Genomic DNA, 24095 nt, shown 5'->3' with positions numbered 1-24095 from the left:
TGAACGAGCCTAGAGAAGGAAATATCTTGTAGCGTTGCCGAAGAAACCACCCGGTAATTCGCCAGATGTGATTTACGTAAACCACAGAAAATCTAAATTTAGATGGCCAATAAACGTCGGTGCGAACTATGCCATTCAAGATATTAGTCCACTGGCTTAAGTCAATATAACTAGTCGCTTAGATGAATTAGGTGATATTGTCTTTTTCAAACGTGATATTAAAAATGAACAAGATGCAATCTAATTATCAAAGATTGGCACACTGATTGCTCTAAACCAATAGCCGATTCATATTGTGGAAAAGGACTCCTTAGATATCGAAGAATCAGTTCTCCACGATGAATTTGAAAATATTTTATACCATTTTTTATACCATTTTATACCATATTTTATACCATTATGACTCAAGCTTTTAAACCTGATGAAAACTGATGACGTCTCATAATACAAACGTAAACAGTATAAAGAGCTCTTTTTCTTCTTGTTCTTTATTCAGTTGTAGCAGTACAAGAGATGTTATAAACTTACTTACAGGGCACAGAGATAGACGACACGTACTTGGCAGTGTTAATTAATTCACTTTCAAAGCTATAACCTAACGTTCCTTCTCCTACTTTAGGTGTAGCTTTTTTAGCTTTTTGTGAGAAAACAGGTAACGCTGGTGTACTGGCAGTTTGTATGCAGTTCTCCAAGGGGCGCTAATTAGCTCTGAATAACGCCGGGCTTCTTCGTAATATAAATGAAAGAAAGTGCGGACGGTGATGCTGGTTACTCTGTACAACAGAAGTACCGGAAGAGACCCGGCGCACCAAGAGAAATACGACGGAAGACTCTTTCAGCTGCGTTAATGACTCGTGTCTGTTTTATTTTGTAACGATTTCCCGTCTTTCTCTTACGCTCTCTGTGTCTCTCCCTCTCTCCTATCTCTCTTTTAAGACTGTGTGTTCGCGAAATAATTTCTTCTCCGAAACGCAGTTGAATTCGTTATGGCCCTTTTCCTGGTCTATGGGACAAACAGGCAAATAGTTAAAAACAAGCAAATCTACTAACCAGCTATCCCAGAACCCGGAGCACCATGTCCTCACACATTTGGAGGTTGCCTGTCAAACGCCTCCCAAGGGCAACAAAAAAGTGATTTTCAATATTTCGCAACATTATTGATCGAATTTAAACATTTAAAATGACGTCATAATCTACTCATTAAAAGGTATAATCATATATTAGAAGTTTAACGCAACAAGACAAGTACTACACACGGCCCAGTCACCTTAATGTGACCATCGCCTATGTTCGACGTCAACGTGCAATAACTCGATAACTACTTACATAAGGCTGGTGGCCGCACTAGCAGTGGAGGGTACAAAAAGCGTGTCAGGGGAGAGTGGGCTGGAGGGGGGGGGGGAGGAGGAGAGGGAGCGACCAGAGAAACAGTGCAGTCGCTGTCGTAATTCGAAAACGGAGCGATTTATCTGACATCCAAAAGGACATGATCATTGGCTTTCGGCCAAGAGTGGATGCATTTCCGAAACGGCTAAGTTTGTAAACAGTTCGCGTGCTGCCTTGGTTGAAGTGTACAGTGCACGGCAAAATGGCGTTATCCGAAACTGGTGGTGCCACGGGTCATAGATGCCAGGGGTGAACGACGGCTGCAGAGATTTATTTATTTGTTCATTTATCGTGTCAAAAATATATATACTTGACTATCGGCTTGATGTCTGTCGAATCACTAAAGGGGCACATATCGAACATTTGTGAATGCCTAAAAAACTTTTTGAGTTTTTGTATGAGTGTGCAAAGCATTGTGAAAATATCTCAAATAATAAAGTTATTGTAGAGCTGTGAAATCGCTTCAATCATTTGTAATAACCCTGTATATATATATATATATATATATATACAGGGTTATTACAAATGATTGAAGCGATTTCACAGCTCTACAATAACTTTATTATTTGAGATATTTTCACAATGCTTTGTAATAACCCTGTATATATATATACAGGGTTATTACAAATGATTGAAGCGATTTCACAGCTCTACAATAACTTTATTATTTGAGATATTTTCACAATGCTTTGCACACTCATACAAAAACTCAAAATATATATATATATATATATATATATATATATATATATATACAGGGTTATTACAAATGATTGAAGCGATTTCACAGCTCTACAATAACTTTATTATTTGAGATATTTTCACAATGCTTTGCACACTCATACAAAAACTCAAAAAGTTTTTTTAGGCATTCACAAGTGTTCGATATGTGCCCCTTTAGTGATTCGACAGACATCAAGCCGATAGTCAAGTTCCTCCCACACTCGGCGCAGCATGTCTTCATCAATGAGTTCGAAAGCATCGTTGATGCGAGCTCCCAGTTCTGGCACGTTTCTTGGTAGAGGAGGTTTAAACACTGAATGTTTCACATAACCCCACAGAAAGAAATCGCATGGGGTTAAGTCGGGAGAGCGTGGAGGCCATGACATGAATTGTTGATCATGATCTCCACCACGACCGATCCATCGGTTTTCCAATCTCCTGTTTAAGAAATGCCAAACATCATGATGGAAGTGCGGTGGAGCACCATCCTGTTGAAAGATGAAGTCGGCGTTGTTGGTCTCCAGTTGTGGCATGAGCCAATTTTCCAGCATGTCCAGATACACGTGTCCTGTAACGTTTTCTTCGCAGAAGAAAAAGGGGCCGTAAACTTTAAACCGTGAGATTGCACAAAACACGTTAACTTTTGGCGAATTGCGAATTTGCTGCACGAATGCGTGAGGATTCTCTACCGCCCAGATTCGCACATTGTGTCTGTTCACTTCACCATTAAGAAAAAATGTTGCTTCATCACTGAAAACAAGTTTCGCACTGAACGCATCCACTTCCATGAGCTGTTGCAACCGCGCCGAAAATTCAAAGCGTTTGACTTTGTCATCGGGTGTCAGGGCTTGTAGCAATTGTAAACTGTAAGGCTTCTGCTTTAGTCTTTTCCGTAAGATTTTCCAAAGCGTCGGCTGTGGTACATTTAGCTCCCTGCTTGCTTTATTCGTCGACTTCCGCGAGCTACGCGTGAAACTTGCCCGCCCGCGTTCAAACGTTTCTTCGCTCACTGCAGGCCGACCCGTTTATTTCCCCTTACAGAGGCATCCAGAAGCTTTCAACTGCGCATACCATCGCCGAATGGAGTTAGCAGTTGATGGATCTTTGTTGAACTTCGTCCTGAAGTGTCGTTGCACTGTTATGACTGACTGATGTGAGTGCATTTCAAGCACGACATACGCTTTCTCGGCTCCTGTCGCCATTTTGTCTCACTGCGCTCTCGAGCGTTCTGGCGGCAGAAACCTGAAGTGCGGCTTCAGCCGAACAAAACTTTATGAGTTTTTCTACGTATCTGTAGTGTGTCGTGACCATATGTCAATGAATGGAGCTACAGTGAATTTATGAAATCGCTTCAATCATTTGTAATAGCCCTATATATTAAAAATGAACAAGATGCAATCTAATTATCAAAGATTGGCACACTGATTGCTCTAAACCAATAGCCGATTCATATTGTGGAAAAGGACTCCTTAGATATCGAAGAATCAGTTCTCCACGATGAATTTGAAAATATTTTATACAATTTTTTATACCATTTTATACCATATTTTATACCATTATGTGTGTGTGTGTGTGTGTGTGTGTGTGTGTGTGTGTGTGTGTGTGTTGACATAATTTTACACAAAAGAAGACCACAAATTGCACACTTCAAGTGCATTTGGTGCAGCTCTCATAAGGTCTTGCATGGTGCAGGTGGTTGGTGATGAGGGACATTGAAGGAAATGGCTGTTAGTCTGCTCAACGCCACACTGGCAAAGAACTGAGTCCGCAGAGAAACCTCAAGTCCGCAGATTGGTCTTGCATCTCGTTGTGTTTGATCGTAATCTATTGAGAGACCTCCATATTGACCACTTCTCCGAATGTCCAGGGGGAAGTTCTTCCTTTGGAGCCATCCATTCTCCCAAATACCGACATTTCTCCCGCCATCGCGAGATCCTTGCCGCATGTGGATTCTCGATGAGAGCCTCAGTAGTTGTCAAGAAGCTCTTTCTTGATTTCAGCCTAGGATGTGCGGGCTGACGACCATGTTGTGGATGGGCTTCCTTCGTTGTGGCCTTACTTTTCTCATATCTCGTAGTTACCTCACGCCTGATTTCAGGAGGAGCTATGGCAGCGAGGCAATAGAGCTTGTCCACAGGAGTAGGTCTTAAGCAATCCGTGATAATACGGCAAGACTCATTTACAGCAACATGTACATTCCTGGGATGACTGGACTTGTGCCATACCGAACATGCATATTCAGCAGTGGAATAACATAGAGCAAGCGCACTTGAGCGCACAGTGCATGGCTGCGGAGATGCATACGGGCGATTAGACGTGCAACTGTTGAGCAGCTGGCCAGCCGGATGAATGAAGGGGCTGCCAACAATGTCTACTCAACGATCGTTCAGGGAACGTTGCTGGTTATGGCCTGCGTAGCAGCCGCCTTGTTCCATACTCATGCTGACTGCTGTTTATTGGCGACGAAGGGTAGAATTTACACGCCAGTACCGCAGCTGGAAGCCCAATGAGTGGCGACTGGTAGCCTTTTCACGTGAATCACGCTTTATTCTCCATCGGTCAGATTGATGTTGGCGTCTACAGCCCCAAAAGAATCATCGAAAGGGTTCAGGCAGCAGGAGGGAGCGTTATGATCTGGGGAAGGTTTTCGTGGCTTTCCCTGGGTGATATCAACATTCTGGAAGGCATAATCGATCACCACAAGTGTGATACTATAATTGGGGACGGTTTCCACCCCTACAAGTGTTTGTTTTCCCTCCTCACGATGGCATCTACCAGCTAGACAATGCAATGTGTAATATGGCTCGCAGTGTACGTGAATGGTTCAAAGAGCACCAAGAAAAGCCAACCTAACCCCCCTGGCAACCAAACCCATAGGATTTAAACCCAATCGAGAATCTGTGGAACCACCACGATCTGACTGTTCACGCTATGGATCCTCAACCGTCAAACCTAACACAGCTGATCACAGCGCTGGAGTCGACACGGCTCTATATCCCTGTGAAACGTAAACATAGATACTCATTTGCTAGGACCAGCATGGAATAAAAATAACACTCTAGCCCATAATCCTATATACTTATAACGTAATTTCAGTCTAGATGCACAAGATTGTGGTAATTGCTTAATAAACGCGAACCTAGACCTCTCAGAAGTTTCACTATGAGTAAACAGCAGCTTTGCAAAAATTTCAACTTGCACACTCAAGTATGTAAGTAAGCCTGCAGCTCAGAAGTGTACCTTTGGGGCGCTGGTGCAGACTTACATGTTAGGTGTATCGTGACATAGGGATAACGAAGAACTTGACGGTTCCAGGCTTGGGGCGGTGGTGCAGACTTAGCTGCGTCGTGTAACCTGCTTCATTCTTTTCATCCCTACGCGAGATGTACGGTGGTGGCATAATGGTTGCAGAATATTCTTGGAATAAAGGTTCTCTAAATTCACACAACAGAATTTCGCGGGAAACATGTCGTTTTTCTTCCAAGGTTCCCATTCTGGTTTCTCAAGCGCTTGTTTTGCACTTTCCGTATGCGCTATATTCACCTGTCACGATCCTGGCACCGGTTATCTGAATTCGTTCGATGTCTGTTGTCATGCCTACTTGATGAGGACTCCAAACACTGGAACAGTGCTCTAGAAATGGTCGCAGTAATGCGATTTCCTTTACTGATGAACTGCACTTTGTCGGAACCATTTCAACAAATCTGTGTCTTTATTCATCTACAATACTGGGAAAATATAATCAGCCTAGAGAGGAGGTAGTGCGACCCAATATAGAATATTGTGCAAGTGCGTGGGTCCCATATCAAACTCAGCGATCAGAGGATACTGAATGTGTACAAAGAAGGGCGGCACGAATGGCTGCATGTTTGACCCGTGGGAGAGTGTCACGTAGATGCTGAAAAACCCGAAGTAGCAGACGCTTGAAGATAGACACAAAGTTTCGAGAGTCATTTTTTGTGAGCGAATTAGGAGTATATTATAATCCTCTATGTGTAGAAACAGGAAAATCTCGCGAATAAGATAACACGAAAAAGAACGCGAAATATGCGGTTTTTAGCGAAATAACACGAAATCGGCGATTTTTGTTATGTATCGAAATATTTTAAACTTTTCCATACAAAAATGTTATAAACTTCAAGACCACAGTTTACTAATATTGGTAACTGATCGCTATTGAATATAAAAATTTCATTTTGAAAGCATAGGTTCATGTACAATCTTAAAGTGACAGTTCATTTCCCGCATGACGAACTTCGATGTAGTGTCGAAAACAGCGCCGAAATTATCAAAAATAACGCGGAATTTGGCAAGAAAGACGTCCCATTTAGGAAAAACAATATTTTATTTGACCAAAAAAAAAAACATCGATTTTGACAGTAAACCATAATTTGGCAAAAATGATAATCGAATTTGACGAAAAGGAACACCGAGTTTGGCTAAAAAGTAATGTAGAATTTGGCAAATAAATAATATCGAATATTGCAAAAAACAACACCAAATTTGGCAAAAAATAACAAATTTGCCAAAAAACACGGAACATGGCAAACAGTGACACCGAATATGGCAAAAATAACGCCGAATTTGACGAAAAAAATACCAGTGAACTTGACAAAAATAACACAGAACTTGGCAAAAAATTAACGTCGAATCTGGCGAAAAAGTAACACTGAATTTGGCAAACCAGTAACACCGAATTTGGCAAAAAGGGAGTATCGAATTTAGAAAAAAATAACCCGAAATTTAGCAAAAAGTAACTCCAAATTTGCAAAAAAACGCCGAATTTGACAAAAATGACACCCTGTTTATCAATGAACTTTGAATTTGGGAAAAATGACACTAGATTTGGCAAGAAATAATATCAAATTTGGCAAAAGGCAAAAAAACCACAAAACCTGGCAAAAAATAACACCGAATTTAGCGAAAAATAGTGCCAAAGTAGGCAAACGAATAACATCAGATTTGGCAAAAACACTGAATTTTGCAAAAAATAACAACAAATTTGGCAAAAAAATTAAATGTTTGCAAAAAAATAACACCAAATTTGGAAAAAAATTGACGCTGAATTTGGCCATGAACTAAAGCAAATTTTCCCCGTTCCTATCTAGTGACACTTTTGTATGGGTCGGTGAAGACAAGGCTGGACGAATTACGGCTTGCACAGAGGCATTTTAGCAACAATTCATCCAGCGCTCCTTACGCGAAAGGAATGGGAAGAAGCCCCAATACTTGGAACAATGGGAAGTACCCTTTACCATGCACTTCACAGTAGTTTGCACAGTACGGATATAGAGCAGAAGTGAGATATATTTGCTCAAGTTATAAATAAAACGACGTGGCATACTTGATTTTTATCTCTCTCAGGATGTTCGCAGACGCTGCAGTTCATTACATGGAGGTCATGTCAGAAAATTATTGCGAAATGTAGGAAGGTTTCCAGATGAGCAGCAGTTTGTGCCAAGATCGATAGTTACGTGCTGCAACTGTGGATCACGCCAAAACTTCAAACAGATGACAGGGATTTCGTCTCGTAGCAAGTGGCGCCTCTTCACATTTGCTCAACTGTGTACGAGATTACCTGAATAAGATGCTGCCACGTCGCTGCACAGGTCGTGCTTTTGGTCAATGACCTGGCATTACTCGAGTGGCCACCCAAGCCGATGGACTTAGAACTCTGCCTTTTTTTTTATTATGTAGTTATGTTCCATAGTAGTTATGTTCCATATCTACCACAGAACTTCGAAGACTTGCGATATCGCATCGCAGCAGCTGTTTTTACCATCACCCCTTACTCGTTGGGTCGGTTATGGACGGAGTTAGATGTGTACCGTGTGACGATAAGTGGACACATAGAACATCTATAAATATTGCAAAAAGAAGTGCGAATGTTTGTCTTTCGCATACTGTGTCATATGTTACGTTTTTCTTGCTAATTTTTGTGTACCGATTTTCTGAGATGTTTGATGGACTTTATAATTATCCTGTACTCCGCAACTACAAAGAACAGACACCACAAGAAACGTGTGTGCATTTTCGGCTGCCTTAATTCCAAACGTCGGAGAGCTGCATCCCTGCAGTGATACAGAAGCATGTTTACAATGCAAAAGCCCAATATTCTACTGTCTGGTATACTCCTGATTTGGATGTAATGCGATATAAAAATCACTTGCGCTGACAGAAGAAGCCCTACTAATTGTTGATCACTGTCCTGCTCATCCACCTGCCGATGTATTAGAGTCACAAGATGCAAAAATAAAAACTTTTTTTTGCCTAAAGAACATCTGTGTTCATTCACCCACTGGATCAGAGAATCATACGAGCATTTAAGGTTCATTATCACCATGAACTGCTCACACCAACAGCAAATTCTGATCACGAAACGGAAATGTTCTTGAAATCTACAGACTGTTGCGTTTTCAGTGAGCCTCGTGTCATAAAGCATCAGGCGTACCATTATTGTTAATTGCTGGGGCAAGTGTTCTTTTGAAGGCAATGCAACGGATAAAGAATGTAGTGACACAGGTATTGACAACAGTGACACCCCGTCTACGTGTGGTGTTCTGCAGTAAAGCACTGATCTTAAAGATTTGAACTGCTGGGTAGTCATCGACGATGAGGAACCTATTTTAGAAATCATGGATAAAAAAAGACATTAGTGATGCTGTACGAAATGAGAGTAGCATAGAGGACAAAGAAGAAGAAGAAAGCACAGATGTTCGTAGTACATGTGAGATAATTAGCTGGATAATTAGCGGAGAAACGCAGCGTTGCCCGGGTATCTATTTATAGCTGTGCCCGAGACACTCTACATGTGGAATTTATTTTTGACTTATGAAGCTTCTTTGTGTACAGAGTTAGAAGTAGTATGATTAGGGACCTGAATGAAGAGCTTTTTTGTAAGCCTGCAGGCTTTCGAGGCCGTTGTCACTAAAGTTAAGGACTTCTGCGTTGTTAGGCCGCGTCATATTTCCTTCTAAAATAATCGACTTTTCGACCCCACTGCTGGGATCTTCTTCAGCATGTTTCGGTGTCAACTACTGCTAGAACACAATAGTGGACACGAAAACAACCTGAAGAAGACCCCAGCAGAGCCATCGAAACGTCGATTATTGTAGAAGGAATTATGACGCGGCCTAACAACCCTGAAGATTCTAGCTTTAGTGAGAGCTTTTTTATTTCACTAACATCAGAGATAGCCACGTAGAGTTGGCTATGCGAAAAGCAACTGCCACTAAGGTCCACGCGCGCAAGATACAGTTTCTGGCCATGTGCTTTGTTTATGGTCAAGGCAGAACATAAGTTCACAAGGAATTGTACACGTTTAAAGGGAAATGGTAAACTGTTAGGAATAAGCATGATTAGAGGTATAAAAACTTGTTCTGCTGTGCCACTTCCCATCAAAATTTCCGCGTCTATGATGTTGCGTTTGAGGGAAACAGCTTTAAGTCCCTGTGAGTGTAGGGAACTGAGGAGCGAGATAATGCACGATGCTCCAGATAAAGAGTTACGTCGTGTCTTATTTTTAGAAGGAGCTTCCAAAGTGCGAGTTAAAGCTTGACGTTCTCGTGTTGCAGCAAGTCTTGCTTCACAATCTTCAATGGGTTCTTGAGATCACATAGTCTTCAGTCTTCTAGCCACTCAGCTGTATTCAGAAAGACTCAACTATATTCCAGTTATTTTTATTCATAAACAAAGCGAAACCAAAATGTAATGAGTAGGCACCCAAATCACGAAGTAAACTTAATAATTTCGTTTTTACTAGCAAAAAATAAGAATATAACTTATCAAAAGATGGAAAGCAATGTCGTCAAGTATTTAATAAAGAAAACCAAACTACACTCCTCCCGCACAGGCCATGAAGGCCCAAAGGTACCGACTGGCCGCCGTGTCATCCTCAGCCCACAGGCGTCACTGGATGCGGATAAGGAGGGGCATGTGGTCAGCACACCGCTCTCCCAGCCGCAGGTCAGTTTCCGAGACCGGAGCCGCTACTTCTCAATCAAGTAGCTCCTCAGTTTGCCTCACAAGGGCTGAGTGCACCCCGCTTGCTAACAGCGCTCGGCAGACTGGATGGTCACCTATCCAAGCGCTAGCCCAGCCCGACAGCGCTTAACTTCGGTGATCTGACGGGAACCGGTGTTACCACTGCGGCGAGGCCGTTGGCCCAAGTATTTAATATGCAAAGCGAAATCAATAAATCCACATATCCTAGCCAAGTAAATTCATAAACATAAGATTGCAGCTTTCAATTCTGTCACTGATGTGAACTTCCGAAAAAAACGTCTGTCACTGAGTTGAAGAAAAGACTTCCGGGAGAACGGGACCTCTCTCCAGGTCCCCGCCATACTCACTGACAATTTAATTCGGGTTAATGCAGAACCGCGACTCTTTGCTGAACTCAAAGCAAACGCCATTCATCGGCACTCCCTGCTTCCAAGTCACAGCACCACTTCAAATGCCGCCATTTATGTTGTGTTAAGGACAGCTGCTGCATGGAACTATCATTCTCTAGCCCAGCTGCTGCTATCCTCATACAAATCGTGCGAAATGACACCACAAACTGCAGGGAGCCCATTACTTGTTCTCGGATAGCAGACGCAAATGTGAAGGTTCTACAACGTGCTTGGTGCACAATATGGCGATTCTCCTCTGTGGTAATCAGACAAAATCGACTGCAACCTTGGCAACGAATAAGGCAGCCTCACGTTCTTACGCTGTCGAAGGTAGCGGAATTGTCATATCCGAATGCCCCCCAAATCCGCATACTGCACCATTCGACCAGCTGGCCAAATGGAAACCACAACAAGACCCTTCCACATTCTTCATGTGCTGACAACACTGTCTCACTCCTGTATGTGGTATCTCCATATTCTTCTGAGGGATCAATCAATGTTCTAGATTGGTCAGCCCCTTATATACCCTACCAGGCGTGGTAACTACACTAAACAAGAGTAACAGCGACTATGTTGGTCGCTCTACCTGTCTCAGAGAATTGCAACTCTAATAATTTACATACCCAACGACGTTGTGTACAAGTGCGTAATTCCATTGACCTGTAACCACGTCTTTTGAGTCCTTCTTTGTCAAATAGTGTACGAGGGCAGTTCAATAAGTAATGCAACACATTTTTTTTCTGAAACAGGGGTTGTTTTATTCAGCATTGAAATACACCAGGTTATTCCCCAATCTTTTAGCTACACAACACTATTTTTCAACGTAATCTCCATTCAATGCTACGGCCTTACGCCACCTTGAAATGAGGGCCTGTATGCCTGCACGGTCGTACCATTCCACTGGTCGATGTCGGAGCCAACGTCGTGCTGCATCAATAACTTCTTCATCATCCGCGTAGTGCCTCCCACGGATTGCGTCCTTCATTGGGCCAAACATATGGAAATCCGACGGTGCGAGATCGGGGCTGTAGGGTGCATGAGGAAGAACAGTCCACTGAAGTTTTGTGAGCTCCTCTCGGGTGCGAAGACTTGTGTGAGGTCTTGCGTTGTCATGAAGAAGGAGAAGTTAGTTCAGATTTTTGTGCCTACGAACACGCTGAAGTCGTTTCTTCAATTTCTGAAGAGTAGCACAATACACTCAGAGTTGATCATTTGACCATGGGGAAGGACATCGAACAGAATAACCCCTTCAGCGTCCCAGAAGACTGTAACCATGACTGTACCGGCTGAGGGTATGGCTTTAAACTTTTTCTTGGTAGGGGAGTGGGTGTGGCGCCACTCCATTGATTGCCGTTTTGTTTCAGGTTCGAAGTGATGAACCCATGTTTCATCGCCTGTAACAATCTTTGACAAGAAATTGTCACCCTCAGACACATGACGAGCAAGCAATTCCGCACAGATGGTTCTCCTTTGCTCTTTATGGTCTTCGGTTAGACAACGAGGGACCCAGCTGGAACAAACCTTTGAATATCCCAACTGGTGAACAATTGTGACAGCACTACCAACAGAGATGTCAAGTTGAGCTCTGAGTTGTTTGATGGTGATCCGTCGATCATCTCGAACGAGTGTGTTCGCACGCTCCGCCATTGCAGGAGTCACAGCTGTGCACGGCCGGCCCGCACGCGGGAGATCAGACAGTCTTGCTTGACCTTGCGGCGATGATGACACACGCTTCGCCCAACGACTCACCGTGCTTTTGTCCACTGCCAGATCACCGTAGACATTCTGCAAGCGCCTATGAATATCTGAGATGCCCTGGTTTTCCGCCAAAAGAAACTCGATCACTGCCCGTTGTTTGCAACGCACATCCGTTACAGACGCCATTTTAACAGCTCCGTACAGCGCTGCCACCTGTCGGAAGTCAATGAAACTATACGAGACGAAGCGGGAATGTTTGAAAATATTCCACAAGAAATTTCCGGTTTTTTCAACCAAAATTGGCCGAGAAAAAAAATGTGTTGCATTACTTATTGAACTGCCCTCGTATATTAAAATATGTGAAACCTTTGGCTGGAGAGCTGTTTTATCCGCTGCCAGCTTTCCCCCCTCGTGAGGATTTTAAATTACAATAAAGAAAAAAAAAGCAACACTGTCACTTTTCATGTTGTGCTTCGCTGATTATGGCTGAAAATGTGCTCCACTGTCTCTCTCTCTCTCTGCTAATTTCTTCAAACTGTTTTCTCAATAACTGATTGGGACGACTACAGACTTCCATGGTGAATCTTTAGGTCAGCTTTCTGACTAGTTCAAGGCGTCACGGCACGGACTGGTATGTGAGTTACTAGTGAATTGGTGTGATGTGAAGACTAGCGCAATAAATTCCTTTTGCTGGACTGGCTAGGCGAGTTACAGTGTTTCGATATGCTGTTACAGCTGAGGATTAGAGACAGTGCAGTACATACTATTCGCGTATTCTGTTCCAGTGGTTCCTCAGGAAGCTGTAGGCCAGTGGCTGTCCCACGGTGTTGGAGGAGACGGCGCTGAAGACGCGAGCCGAGTCCTGTCGCCGAATGCCAGAGCCTTCCGTCACCGCCTTCTCCAGGTACCTGCACACACACACACACACACAAACAGCATGTCGTCAATATGCTCAGCTAGCGCTGCGTTACAGGACACCAACAAAAATGCACATTAATAAAATACAATAATCCAACGATTCTAGAAAACTATTGGGTGAAATGTAGGTCTTAATACAGTACTGACTGAAGACTCCAGCCACTTAACATACATGTTGCTTCAACTGCCCCTGTCTATGGGTTGTATGCAATTCACAATACCATCAAAAACCACGTTCGAGATATTTTATATCCTCTCGTTCACTACGTCCCAATTATTAGCCCTACAGAAAAAATGAACAGAACTTTTTTGCAGGAAATGTAATTTAGTTAAATTCTGTGCTGGGATTAGATTTCGCTGCAGGCCACAGTTTTCGAATTATTGAAGAACAGCACGTTTTAAGATCACTTATGTACGTTTTTCTTGAATAATTCGAAAACGTATCCCAGTACAAAATTTAACTACACTACATTTCCTACAATTGTTCATTTTTTCTGCATGACTGATAGATTGCACGTAGTGAGGGAGAGAATATGAAAATCTTGTACGTGGTATTTGAAGTTGCTGCAGGTTGCATAAAACCTAAATCACCCAGTATAAATTTTCTCCCGTCTCATTAGGCCCTAGCACTAACCCTTACAAGGAGTGACTGGTGATTTACTTACAAGAGGAGCGTCCACCCGATGGGTCACCGATATTGCTCATCTTTCACACGATTGTAGAATGCGGGGTGCGGACACTGTAAGAAGGTAATCGCTTCTCGAGTGTGAACAAATGAGAATGCCGACCGCCCTAGGGGTGAGGAGCGCATCGGGGAAACAAGCGTCACCTTCCTCTCTCAGGACTGGCACCTGAGACCGTGTCCTGTACTCCTGAGGAAACAGAACTGACGTAACGGTTACAGAGATCGCTGATACCTTCTGGTGTTGTCAGTGTCGTACTCCAAAGCCGTCATGGGCCACAATTAGTCTCTTCACACTCATATCAAATTAAGCAACCGACAACAAGCAACGCACACTACGAAGTATTCGATGACGGCCACGGCATAATTGTTTGTTGAAGTTGACAGTTTCGTAAACGTGGAAGTTCAAGTCCGACCTCTAACGGTATCTTACTCAATCGTAGTTCAAAACTCTCACCCACATAAAACTATCACCTTAAAGCGCCCGCATAATAGTACTGTAGGAGTGTTTCGCTACGTGACATACTTAAATAATTACAACATTTCCAAATAAGGCGTGATACGTACTGCACAAAGAGCGATCTCTACACGCATGGCTGCCAACTATTACGGATTATCCGTAATTATTACAGAGATGTCACCTTAATTATGGAGTTAAAGGGAAGTTACTAAAAATTACGGAAGCAGACATTTGTTACTAAAAAATTACGGAAGCAGACATTTTACAATTTGATGTTTCGAAAAGTCGAAGAAGGTATTGTTTACATTTGTTTAAAAAATGGTCCAAATGGCTCTGAGCACTATGGGACTTAACATCTATGGTCATCAGTCCCCTAGAACTTAGAACTACTTAAACCTAACTAACCTAAGGACGTCACACAACACCCAGTCATTACGAGGCAGAGAAAATCCCTGACCCCGCCGGGGATCGAACCTGGGAACCCGGGCATGGGAAGCGAGAACGCTACCGCACGACCACGAGCTGCGGACTTACATTTGTTTAATCATATGCTAATGTTTTATAGATGGCAATGATTTACTTCCTGAGTTCGCAGTAAAGCTAAGAATGATTGCCGGCCGCGGTGGCCGAGCGGTTCTAGGCGCTTCAGTCCGGAATCGCGTGACTGCTACGGTCTCAGGTTCGAATCCTGCCTCGGGCATGGATGTGTGTGATGTCCGTAGGTTAGTTAGGTTTAAGTAGTTCTAAGTTCTAGGGGACTTATGACCTAAGATGTTGAGTCCCATAGTGCTCAGAGCCATTTGCTCAGAGCCATTTGAACCATTTAAGAATGATTTCGTCACCTCGGCTTACTAAAGACGTGTTTATACTGTGTTGGAAACATGTTCTGCAACATCGTTCGCTCCCATTACTGGGCTGCAGACGTTGCCAACAACTTGGCAACACGAAACAGCGTTCCATGGCCGTGTCGGTACGGATCAAAGGAACGTTTTTCCTGGCCCGCTACCAACAAATGCCGCTACATGGCACTAGTGTTTGTTTTTGATCTGTATGTAGAGTTGGGTGTTTGTTGTCTTTACGTGTGTTCCTTTTCGACGTGGCGTGAGCCAGAGGAAAAATTACGAACATGTCACATTCTATGAGGCACAGAGTGCCTCTGGAATGTTCAGAGTCATAGTTTTAAAAATATTAAACACAATCGTGACTCCCTAAAAAAAATACTACGTGGCTTCGAAATAGCAGCAGTGACGTAGATAAAGACCCTTAATTCCCTAATTTTTCAATACCGCAGCAACAACAACGACAACAGTATTTGTTATCCAACTCTGGAATTATTTATCGACAGCAAGTTACGTGGGCTGTCGCCATACAAAAGGACGGTGAAAAAACTATACCATGCCTTCTGTGAGGCACAAAAGAATGTATTTAGGAGACAACCGTCAGTAGTAAACGTAGACGGGCGGGGCAATCAGAAACTGCAAGTTCCCTCGTCACCTTCATTGGAAATGTGAGTGACATTGAGGCTGAAGTAGTTTTCTTTATTGAAGATGATAATCTGAATTAATTTTAATATGAAAATAAATATATGATCAGTTAAATATATCTTTTTCATTCAGGGTTGGAAAATGTCTGAAATACAGCGTTTAAAGCCTAAATCAGGATTCTAATTTTTAAAATTTTCCAGGGGTGGAGGGCGTACCCTCTCCATATTTGCCATGTAATTACTGACAGCCTCTTCCTAAGGCTAAGAAGACAACGCGTTTATTAAAACGACTAAACTAATTGAATTCTGTAATACATTTCCGCTAGTAATAGCGAATACTCTGTTCAAGAACCACAAGAGGAGGTGGTATACTCAGAAACGGCCGGCTGACACGAGAAGATTTCAGCCAGTTTACATCATGGTGAGACAGAGATTCCCAAATCAGATACTGGATTGTAAGGCGTACCCAGGAGCAGATATAGACTCAGATCAAATATGGTAGTGATGAAGAGTAGGCTGAAGTTTGAGACATTAGTCAGGAAGAATCAATTCGAAAGAAGTGGGGTGCGGAAGTACTAAGGAATGATGAGATACGCATGAAGTTCTCTGAGGCTCTAGATACAGCAATAAGGAATAGTTCAGTAGGCAGTACAGTTGAAGAGGAATCTCTAAAAAGGGCCATCACAGCAGTTGGTAAGAAAAACATAGGTACAAAGAAGGTAACTGCGAAGAAACCATGGGTAACAGAAATAATACTTCAGTTGATCGATGAGGAGGAAGTACAAAAATGTTCCGGGAAACTCAGGAATACAGAAATACATGTTGCTGAGGAATGAAATAAATAGGAAGTGCAGGGAAGCTTAGACGAAATGGCTGCACGAAAAATGTGAAGAAATCGAAAAAGAAATGATTGTCGGAAGGACAGACTCAGCATACAGGAAAGTCAAAACAACCTTCGGTGATATTAAAAGCAAAGGTGGTAACATTAAGAGTGCAACGGGAATTTCACTGTTAAATGCAGAGGAGAGAGCGGATAAGTGGAAAGAATGCATTGAAAGCCTCTATGATAGAGAAGATTTGTCTGATGTGATAGAAGAAGAAAAAGAAGTCGATTTAGAAGAGATAGGGGATCCAGTATTAGAATCAGAATTTAAAAGGCAGAAGGGATACATAACATTCCATCAGAATTTCTAAAATCATTGGGGGAAGTGGAAACAAAACGACTATTCACGTAGGTGTGAAGAATGTATGAGTCTGAAGACATACCATCTGACTTTGGGAAAAATATCATCCACACAATGCAGAAGACTGCAAGAGCTGACAAGTGCGAGAATTATCGCACAATCAGCTTAACAGCTAAGGCATCCAAGTTGCTGATAAGAATAATATACAGAAGAATGGAAAAGAAAATTGAAGATGTGCTAGATGTAGATCAGTTTGGCCTCAGAAAAGGTGAAGGCACGAGAGAGGCAATTTTGACCTTGCGCTTGATAATGGAAGCAAGAATAAAGAAAAATAAAGAAGCACTCATAGGATTTGTACCTGGAAAATGCCTTCGACAATGTAAAATGTTGCAAAATGTTCTAAATTTTGCGAAAAATAGGGATAAGGTGTAGGGAGAGATGGGTAATATTCAATATGTACAAGAGCCAAGGGGGAATTATAAGAGTGAACGACCAAGAACGAAGTTCTAGGATTAAAAAGGGTGTAAGACAGGGGCGTAGTCTTTGGCCCTACTATTCAAACTGTACATCAAAGAAGCAATAATGGAAGTAAAAGAAAGGTCCAGGAGTGGAATTAAAATTCAAGGTGAAATGATATCAATGATACGATTTGCTCGTGACATTGCTGACCTGAGTGAAAGTGAAGAAGAATTACATGATCTCCTGAACGGAATGAACAATATAATGAGTACAGAATATGGATTGAGAGTAAATCGAAGAAAGACGAAGGTAATGAGAAGTAGCAGGAATGAAAACAGCGAAAAACTTAACGTTAGGATTGATGGTCACGAAGTGGATGAAGTTAAGGAATTCTGCAAATAACCAACGACGGACCGAGTAAGGAGGACATCAATAGCAGACTAGCACTGGCAGAAAGGGCATTCCTGGGCAAGAGAACTCTACTTGCATCGAACATAGGCCTTAATTTGAGGAAGAAATTTCTGAGAATGTACGTCTGGAGTTCAACATTGCATGGTAGTGAAACATTGACTGTGGGAAAACTGGAACAGGAGAGAATCGAAGCATTTGAGATGTGGTGCTACAGACGAATGTTGAAAATAAGGTGGACTGATAAGGTAGGGAATGAGGAGGTTCTGCGCAGAATCGGAGAGGAAAGGAATATGTGGAAAACACTGAGAAGGAGAAGGGACAGGATGATAGGATATCTGTTAATACCTCATGGAATGATTTCCATGGTACTAGAGGGAGCTGTAGCGGCCTGGAACCGAGCGACCGCTACGGTCGCAGGTTCGAATCCTGCCTCGGGCATGGATGTGTGTGATGTCCTTAGGTTAGTTAGGTTTAAGTAGTTCTAAGTTCTAGGGGACTGATGACCTCAGATGTTAAGTCCCATAGTGCTCAGAGCCATTTGAACCATTTGAGCTGTAGCGGGCAAAACTGTAGAGGAAGACAGAGATTGGAATACATACAGCAAATAATTGAGGATGTAGGTTGCAAGTGCTGCTATGAGATGAAGAGGTTGGCACAGGAGAGACATACGTGGCGGACCGCATGAAACCAGTCAGAAGACTGATTACCCCTCGCCCCCTCCCCCCACCCTCAAAAAGGAAAAGAACTGCTGCAAACAAGACATGAAATTTTAATAAACATTTTTGAACAGTGATCAAAAATTTTTAAAAACATGAAATGACTTCAAAATTAACTTTTATAAGAGAAAGTCACGGTACTAGGCGAAAGAGCGGCGCGGTAAGAGTAGTAGACACCAAATAACTCACTACCTCGTCCGAGAGTATCTAAAAGCGCAACGCCGACTTTTCCGATGCGAGGCATGGAATTAATAGTCTCTCGCGGGAGAAATGGCCCAGGTAAGGTCCGAACGAAAGGCACAAGATTACCACACGGAAGTACCGGCAGAGACGGGCGGAGTTCCCTACTCGGACATTACATATGTGGGCACTCAAAGGAGAGTCTTAAAACCTTACGATGAGCGTCCCGGCACGAAGTGTGTCGCATCGTGGCGTGTCCGCCGCGGCGCGGGCGCGGGGCCAAGTCGATGTTGATGTTGAGCTGTGAGGAGATCAAGACTGAGGACGAAGCTAGGCTGGCGGAAGCCTCCGTCGGAACCGAGCTGTCCTTTTTGTACCGGTAGCCGGCGACCCTATTAGGCGAGTATCCGTTCGCACGGCAGGCTCAACAGCATTTATAGGGCACTTTCCAACTGTCCCATATTTCTTCCCAGGTCCTCTCTTTGTGTCCTCCCTACCTCTATCATTTACCTCTCTCTCTCTCCTGATCTGACTTTGTGAGCACTGATCCGTCTTTGCAAGCATTGTAAGAAAGCTGGAAGTACGCCAATGGGAATAACAGTAAATGAAGAGAGAAATGAAACCAAACCAACATTGTAGCGAAGGTAACACACAATCCACGTGGTCTACGAGGCATCAGAACGTGCAGTTGTTTCAGTGGAAGGACTGCGCTGTGAATATTACATCCTCTCGCAGGTCGCCGAAGTGGCGACAACTCGAAAGACCTGCACCAGGCGAACGGTCTACCCGACGGGAGGCCCTAGCCACACGACATTTCATTTCATTTTATTTCTCGCATTTCATCCTTCCCACATTTCGTTCCATGAACAACTTCCTGTCAATGATTTTCAGATCGTTTTTAGTTCTCCAAAAACTGAAAAGTGGTGTGGCGTTTCTGGGTAAAATTTTGTTTCCAGATGAAGCATCGCTTGGATACCATGAGCAAACCAGTCTTCGCAAAATACACTACCTGTGTAATGGAAAAGTTTATCATGCGAGCTTGTTTTCTGCCTTGTAACTCACTTCCTTCTTCTGCGTTCAACAAATTTGGAAAACAAAACATGCAACTCAACGACAGAAAACAAAGGCTCGCCGCCGACCATTCAATTCATTTTCGTTGCATGTTCGTCAAATGGAGCTTTGCGAAATGTGGAGAACAGACTGCATGCAAAAATTGTGATGTATGGTAGCGTAACTTATAGTTTATGTATTCCTACAACAGAACACAACTGGAACGACGTAAGGAATAAACAAAACCACAACTCATACGTCACCAAATATTTGCTACATCACAAAGAGACTAAATTTTTCGTCTGTGTTCAGATGTGTGTGAAATTTTATGGGACTTATCTGATAAGGTCATCAGTCCCTAAGCTTATGCACTACTTAACCTAAATTATCCTAAGGACAAACACACACACCCATGCCCGAGGGAGGACTCGAACCTCCGCCGGGACCAGCCGCACAGTCCATGACTGCAGCGCCTGAGGCCGCTCGGCTAATCCCGCGTGGCTTTTCGTCTGTTGTTGCTATGATTCTTACCTTTACTCAGCTCCTTCCACGTCCCCACTCACTTCGCTTCGCGCCAGTCCTCGTTCGCCCTATTTCGGTGTAGTAGACTGATTCTGTTCGTCCTTGCTACCTACTGTTGATCCTAGCCTCCCATCCACTTACTTCTCGTTTCCCCTCCCAGCAATTAACTTTTCACTCCACCCCCTATCCCTCTCCCTCACTCCCCTCATCCACTTTCCCTTCCCTTGGCATCCATTCTTTTTTTCTCCAAGGATTTTGTCCACTCTCTCTTCCTCCTTCCTCCCCCATGTCATTCCCTCTTTCCCTTCCTCTTCTCTCCCATTCCTTCATTCTTTCTACCTCCATCCATCTATCCAACTCTGTACAACTCCCCCTCCCCCCTCCCCTCCCAATAACCAGCCCTTTATTTCGCCTACTTGGCATTGAGCGAGGTGGCGCAGAGGTTAAGGCACTGGACTCGCCTTTTTGATGAACACAGTTCAAACCCTTGTATGTCTATCTAGAGTTAGATTTCCAATAGTTTCCCTAAAGAGCTTAAGCAAATATCAGGATTATTCTTTTGAAAATGACACTACCGATTTCCTTCCATGTTCTTCACCAATCCGAGTTTGTGCTGTGTCTTTAATGGATCCATCCTCAACTGAATGTTAAACCCTAATCTTCAATTGTTGCCACTCTTCCCTGCCTATCCCCTTCATTACCTCGCTTTTGTCTTTCGCTTCACTCTCCTTGCGTCTTCTTCTCTCTTATTTTTCTTCTGTCCCTCCCTTCCCCTCCCTCTTCCTCTCCCTATGTCCCTTTATCTCTTCCTATTTCTTAGTCCCTGTACATCTTTCTTGCTTCTAATCCCTCCTCTCCTACTTTCCAGCTGTCCCAGATTCCTTTCTGGGTCCTCTTTGTGTCCTTTTACCTCTCCCTTCCTCTATCATTTACCTCTCTCTCTCTTCTAATCCCTCCTCTCCAGCTTTCCACTTGTCCCACATTTCTCCCCTGGCCCTCTTCCTCCCTTCTAGCTCCTGTACCCTCCTGTCCTTTCTTTGCTCAACCATTTATTCCTCTTCCTGTTTCTCACTGTCCCTGTACATACCAATTTCTCAAACTAAGTCAGCTCTCTGTAACTCTACCATCACGTTCAACATATTCCTCTATCTGTCCTACTCTGTCTCCCAGTTTCGTAGTACCCCCATCCCCTCCTTCCCTTCCACTTCATTTTTTCTGAGCTGTGGGTCATAGTAAATATGGTGAGTGGCGAGAAGGCGTACCTGTTGAGTAGCCAGGGCTCTCTGGAGCATCCCATGGCGCCCAGCAGGATGTCCCTCTCGCTACCGACGTTGGTCGACTGGTAGCGCTCCCAGGCGAACTCCCACTCCTCTACCCCACCAGTTCTGATTGCCGTGCAATACACGACATTCTTCAAATTGCCGGAAATCCTGTAAAACACGTTACATCTAGAGCATTAGATAGTCAAGGATACATTCACCATAAATTACACCAACGAAAAACAGACTAAAGACTGTGATCATATAGAAGATAGAAGGGTCCTGTCATGTTAGATAATAGGATAATTTGACATGTCATATGACTATGATGTTACTGGACCAAGTTCTAGCCTTCTGAATCACAGATTCTAAGCGAATCATCAGGACCAGAAGTGTGGAGCATTCCACCTTAGAACTCAAGCATCGACAACGTAAGTTTTAGCATGATTTAAGCTGTCCTCAACAAATTAAAATATGTATAAAATAGTCATTTTATTCTTATTAACAGTACTACACTGTCCAGTGACATTGATGTGACCACCTATCAAAAACCTGAATAACCAAGTTGTCCAATGCGGACCACTGCGAGACGTACAGGATGAAAGTCAGTGAGGTTTTGGAAGATAGCGATAGGGATGTGTAGCCATGCGGACTTCAGTGCCACGGCCACCTGCACAAAGTTTCTTGGCTGAAGATTCTGTGCTGCGAACAGTCCAATCGAGATGGTCCCACAGTTTCTCGCTTGGGTTTAAATCTGTGGAGTTTGGTGATCCGGGGAGTACGATAAACTCATCCTGGTGCTTTTCGAAGCCCGGTATGTACACTGCGAGCTGTGTGACACGTTGCATTGTCCTCCTGGTAGATGCCATCGTAACGAGGAGAAAGAAAGGTATGGACATACTCTCAAGGTATAGACATACACCCCAAGGATAGGTGCATACTTGTGTTGATCTAGTGTGCCTTCCAGAATGACAAGATTACACTCCTGGAAATGGAAAAAAGAACACATTGACACCGGTGTGTCAGACCCACCATACTTGCTCCGGACACTGCGAGAGGGCTGTACAAGCAATGATCACACGCACGGCACAGCGGACACACCAGGAACCGCGGTGTTGGCCGTCGAATGGCGCTAGCTGCGCAGCATTTGTGCACCGCCGCCGTCAGTGTCAGCCAGTTTGCCGTGGCATACGGAGCTCCATCGCAGTCTTTAACACTGGTAGCATGCCGCGACAGCGTGGACGTGAACCGTATGTGCAGTTGACGGACTTTGAGCGAGGGCGTATAGTGGGCATGCGGGAGGCCGGGTGGACGTACCGCCGAATTGCTCAACACGTGTGGCGTGAGGTCTCCACAGTACATCGATGTTGTCGCCAGTGGTCGGCGGAAGGTGCACGTGCCCGTCGACCTGGGACCGGACCGCAGCGACGCACGGATGCACGCCAAGACCGTAGGATCCTACGCAGTGCCGTAGGGGACCGCACCGCCACTTCCCAACAAATTAGGGACACTGTTGCTCCTGGGGTATCGGCGAGGACCATTCGCAACCGTCTCCATGAAGCTGGGCTACGGTCCCGCACACCGTTAGGCCGTCTTCCGCTCACGCCCCAACATCGTGCAGCCCGCCTCCAGTAGTGTCGCGACGGGCGTGAATGGAGGGATGAATGGAGACGTGTCGTCTTCAGCGATGAGAGTCGCTTCTGCCTTGGTGCCAATGATGGTCGTATGCGTGTTTGGCGCCGTGCAGGTGAGCGCCACAATCAGGACTGCATACGACCGAGGCACACAGGGCCAACACCCGGCATCATGGTGTGGGGAGCGATCTCCTACACTGGCCGTACACCACTGGTGATCGTCGAGGGGACACTGAATAGTGCACGGTACATCCAAACCGTCATCGAACCCATCGTTCTACCATTCCTAGACCGGCAAGGGAACTTGCTGTTCCAACAGGACAATGTACGTCCGCATGTATCCCGTGCCACCCAACGTGCTCTAGAAGGTGTAAGTCAACTACCCTGGCCAGCAAGGTCTCCGGATCTGTCCCCCATTGAGCATGTTTGGGACTGGATGAAGCGTCGTCTCACGCGGTCTGCGCGTCCAGCACGAACGCTGGTCCAACTGAGGCGCCAGGTGGAAATGGCATGGCAAGCCGTTCCACAGGACTACATCCAGCATCTCTACGATCGTCTCCATGGGAGAATAGCAGCCTGCATTGCTGCGAAAGGTGGATATACACTGTACTAGTGCCGACATTGTGCATGCTCTGTTGCCTGTGTCTATGTGCCTGTGGTTCTGTCAGTGTGATCATGTGATGTATCTGACCCCAGGAATGTGTCAATAAAGTTTCCCCTTCCTGGGACAATGAATTCACGGTGTTCTTATTTCAATTTCCAGGAGTGTACCTAGGGAAGACTATCTGACCCGGGCTGTTCCGACGATTGTTGCAAGATTCTTATTTCTTATCCGATGGAGCATAAAACGCGATTCATCTGAAAAGGCCACCTGTCGGCTCTCATTGGACGTCCTGTAGCGGTCTGGGGTGCAAATTCCTAACTTCGTTGCTGGGGA

The 24095-nt window shown here is 44.1% G+C and overlaps 1 protein-coding gene across 1 annotated transcript in view; it reads right to left on the bottom strand.

Annotated features, from left to right (window-relative positions):
- LOC126101360 (aminopeptidase N) overlaps nucleotides 1-24095 on the bottom strand; it is a 360940-nt gene that overhangs the window by 26758 nt on the left and 310087 nt on the right. Inside the window, exons 14-15 of the mRNA XM_049912028.1 lie at nucleotides 21528-21695; nucleotides 12965-13108 (exon numbers count right to left, since the gene is read on the bottom strand). Coding sequence (XP_049767985.1) covers nucleotides 12965-13108; nucleotides 21528-21695 — 312 coding nt within the window. The remainder of the gene's footprint in view (nucleotides 1-12964; nucleotides 13109-21527; nucleotides 21696-24095) is intronic.

This window comes from Schistocerca cancellata, chromosome 9 (assembly GCF_023864275.1).
Source record: "Schistocerca cancellata isolate TAMUIC-IGC-003103 chromosome 9, iqSchCanc2.1, whole genome shotgun sequence".
NCBI lineage: Eukaryota > Metazoa > Arthropoda > Insecta > Orthoptera > Acrididae > Schistocerca > Schistocerca cancellata.
The sequence above is the reverse complement of the archived record's forward strand: the minus strand, read 5'-3'. Positions and strand labels throughout refer to the sequence as shown.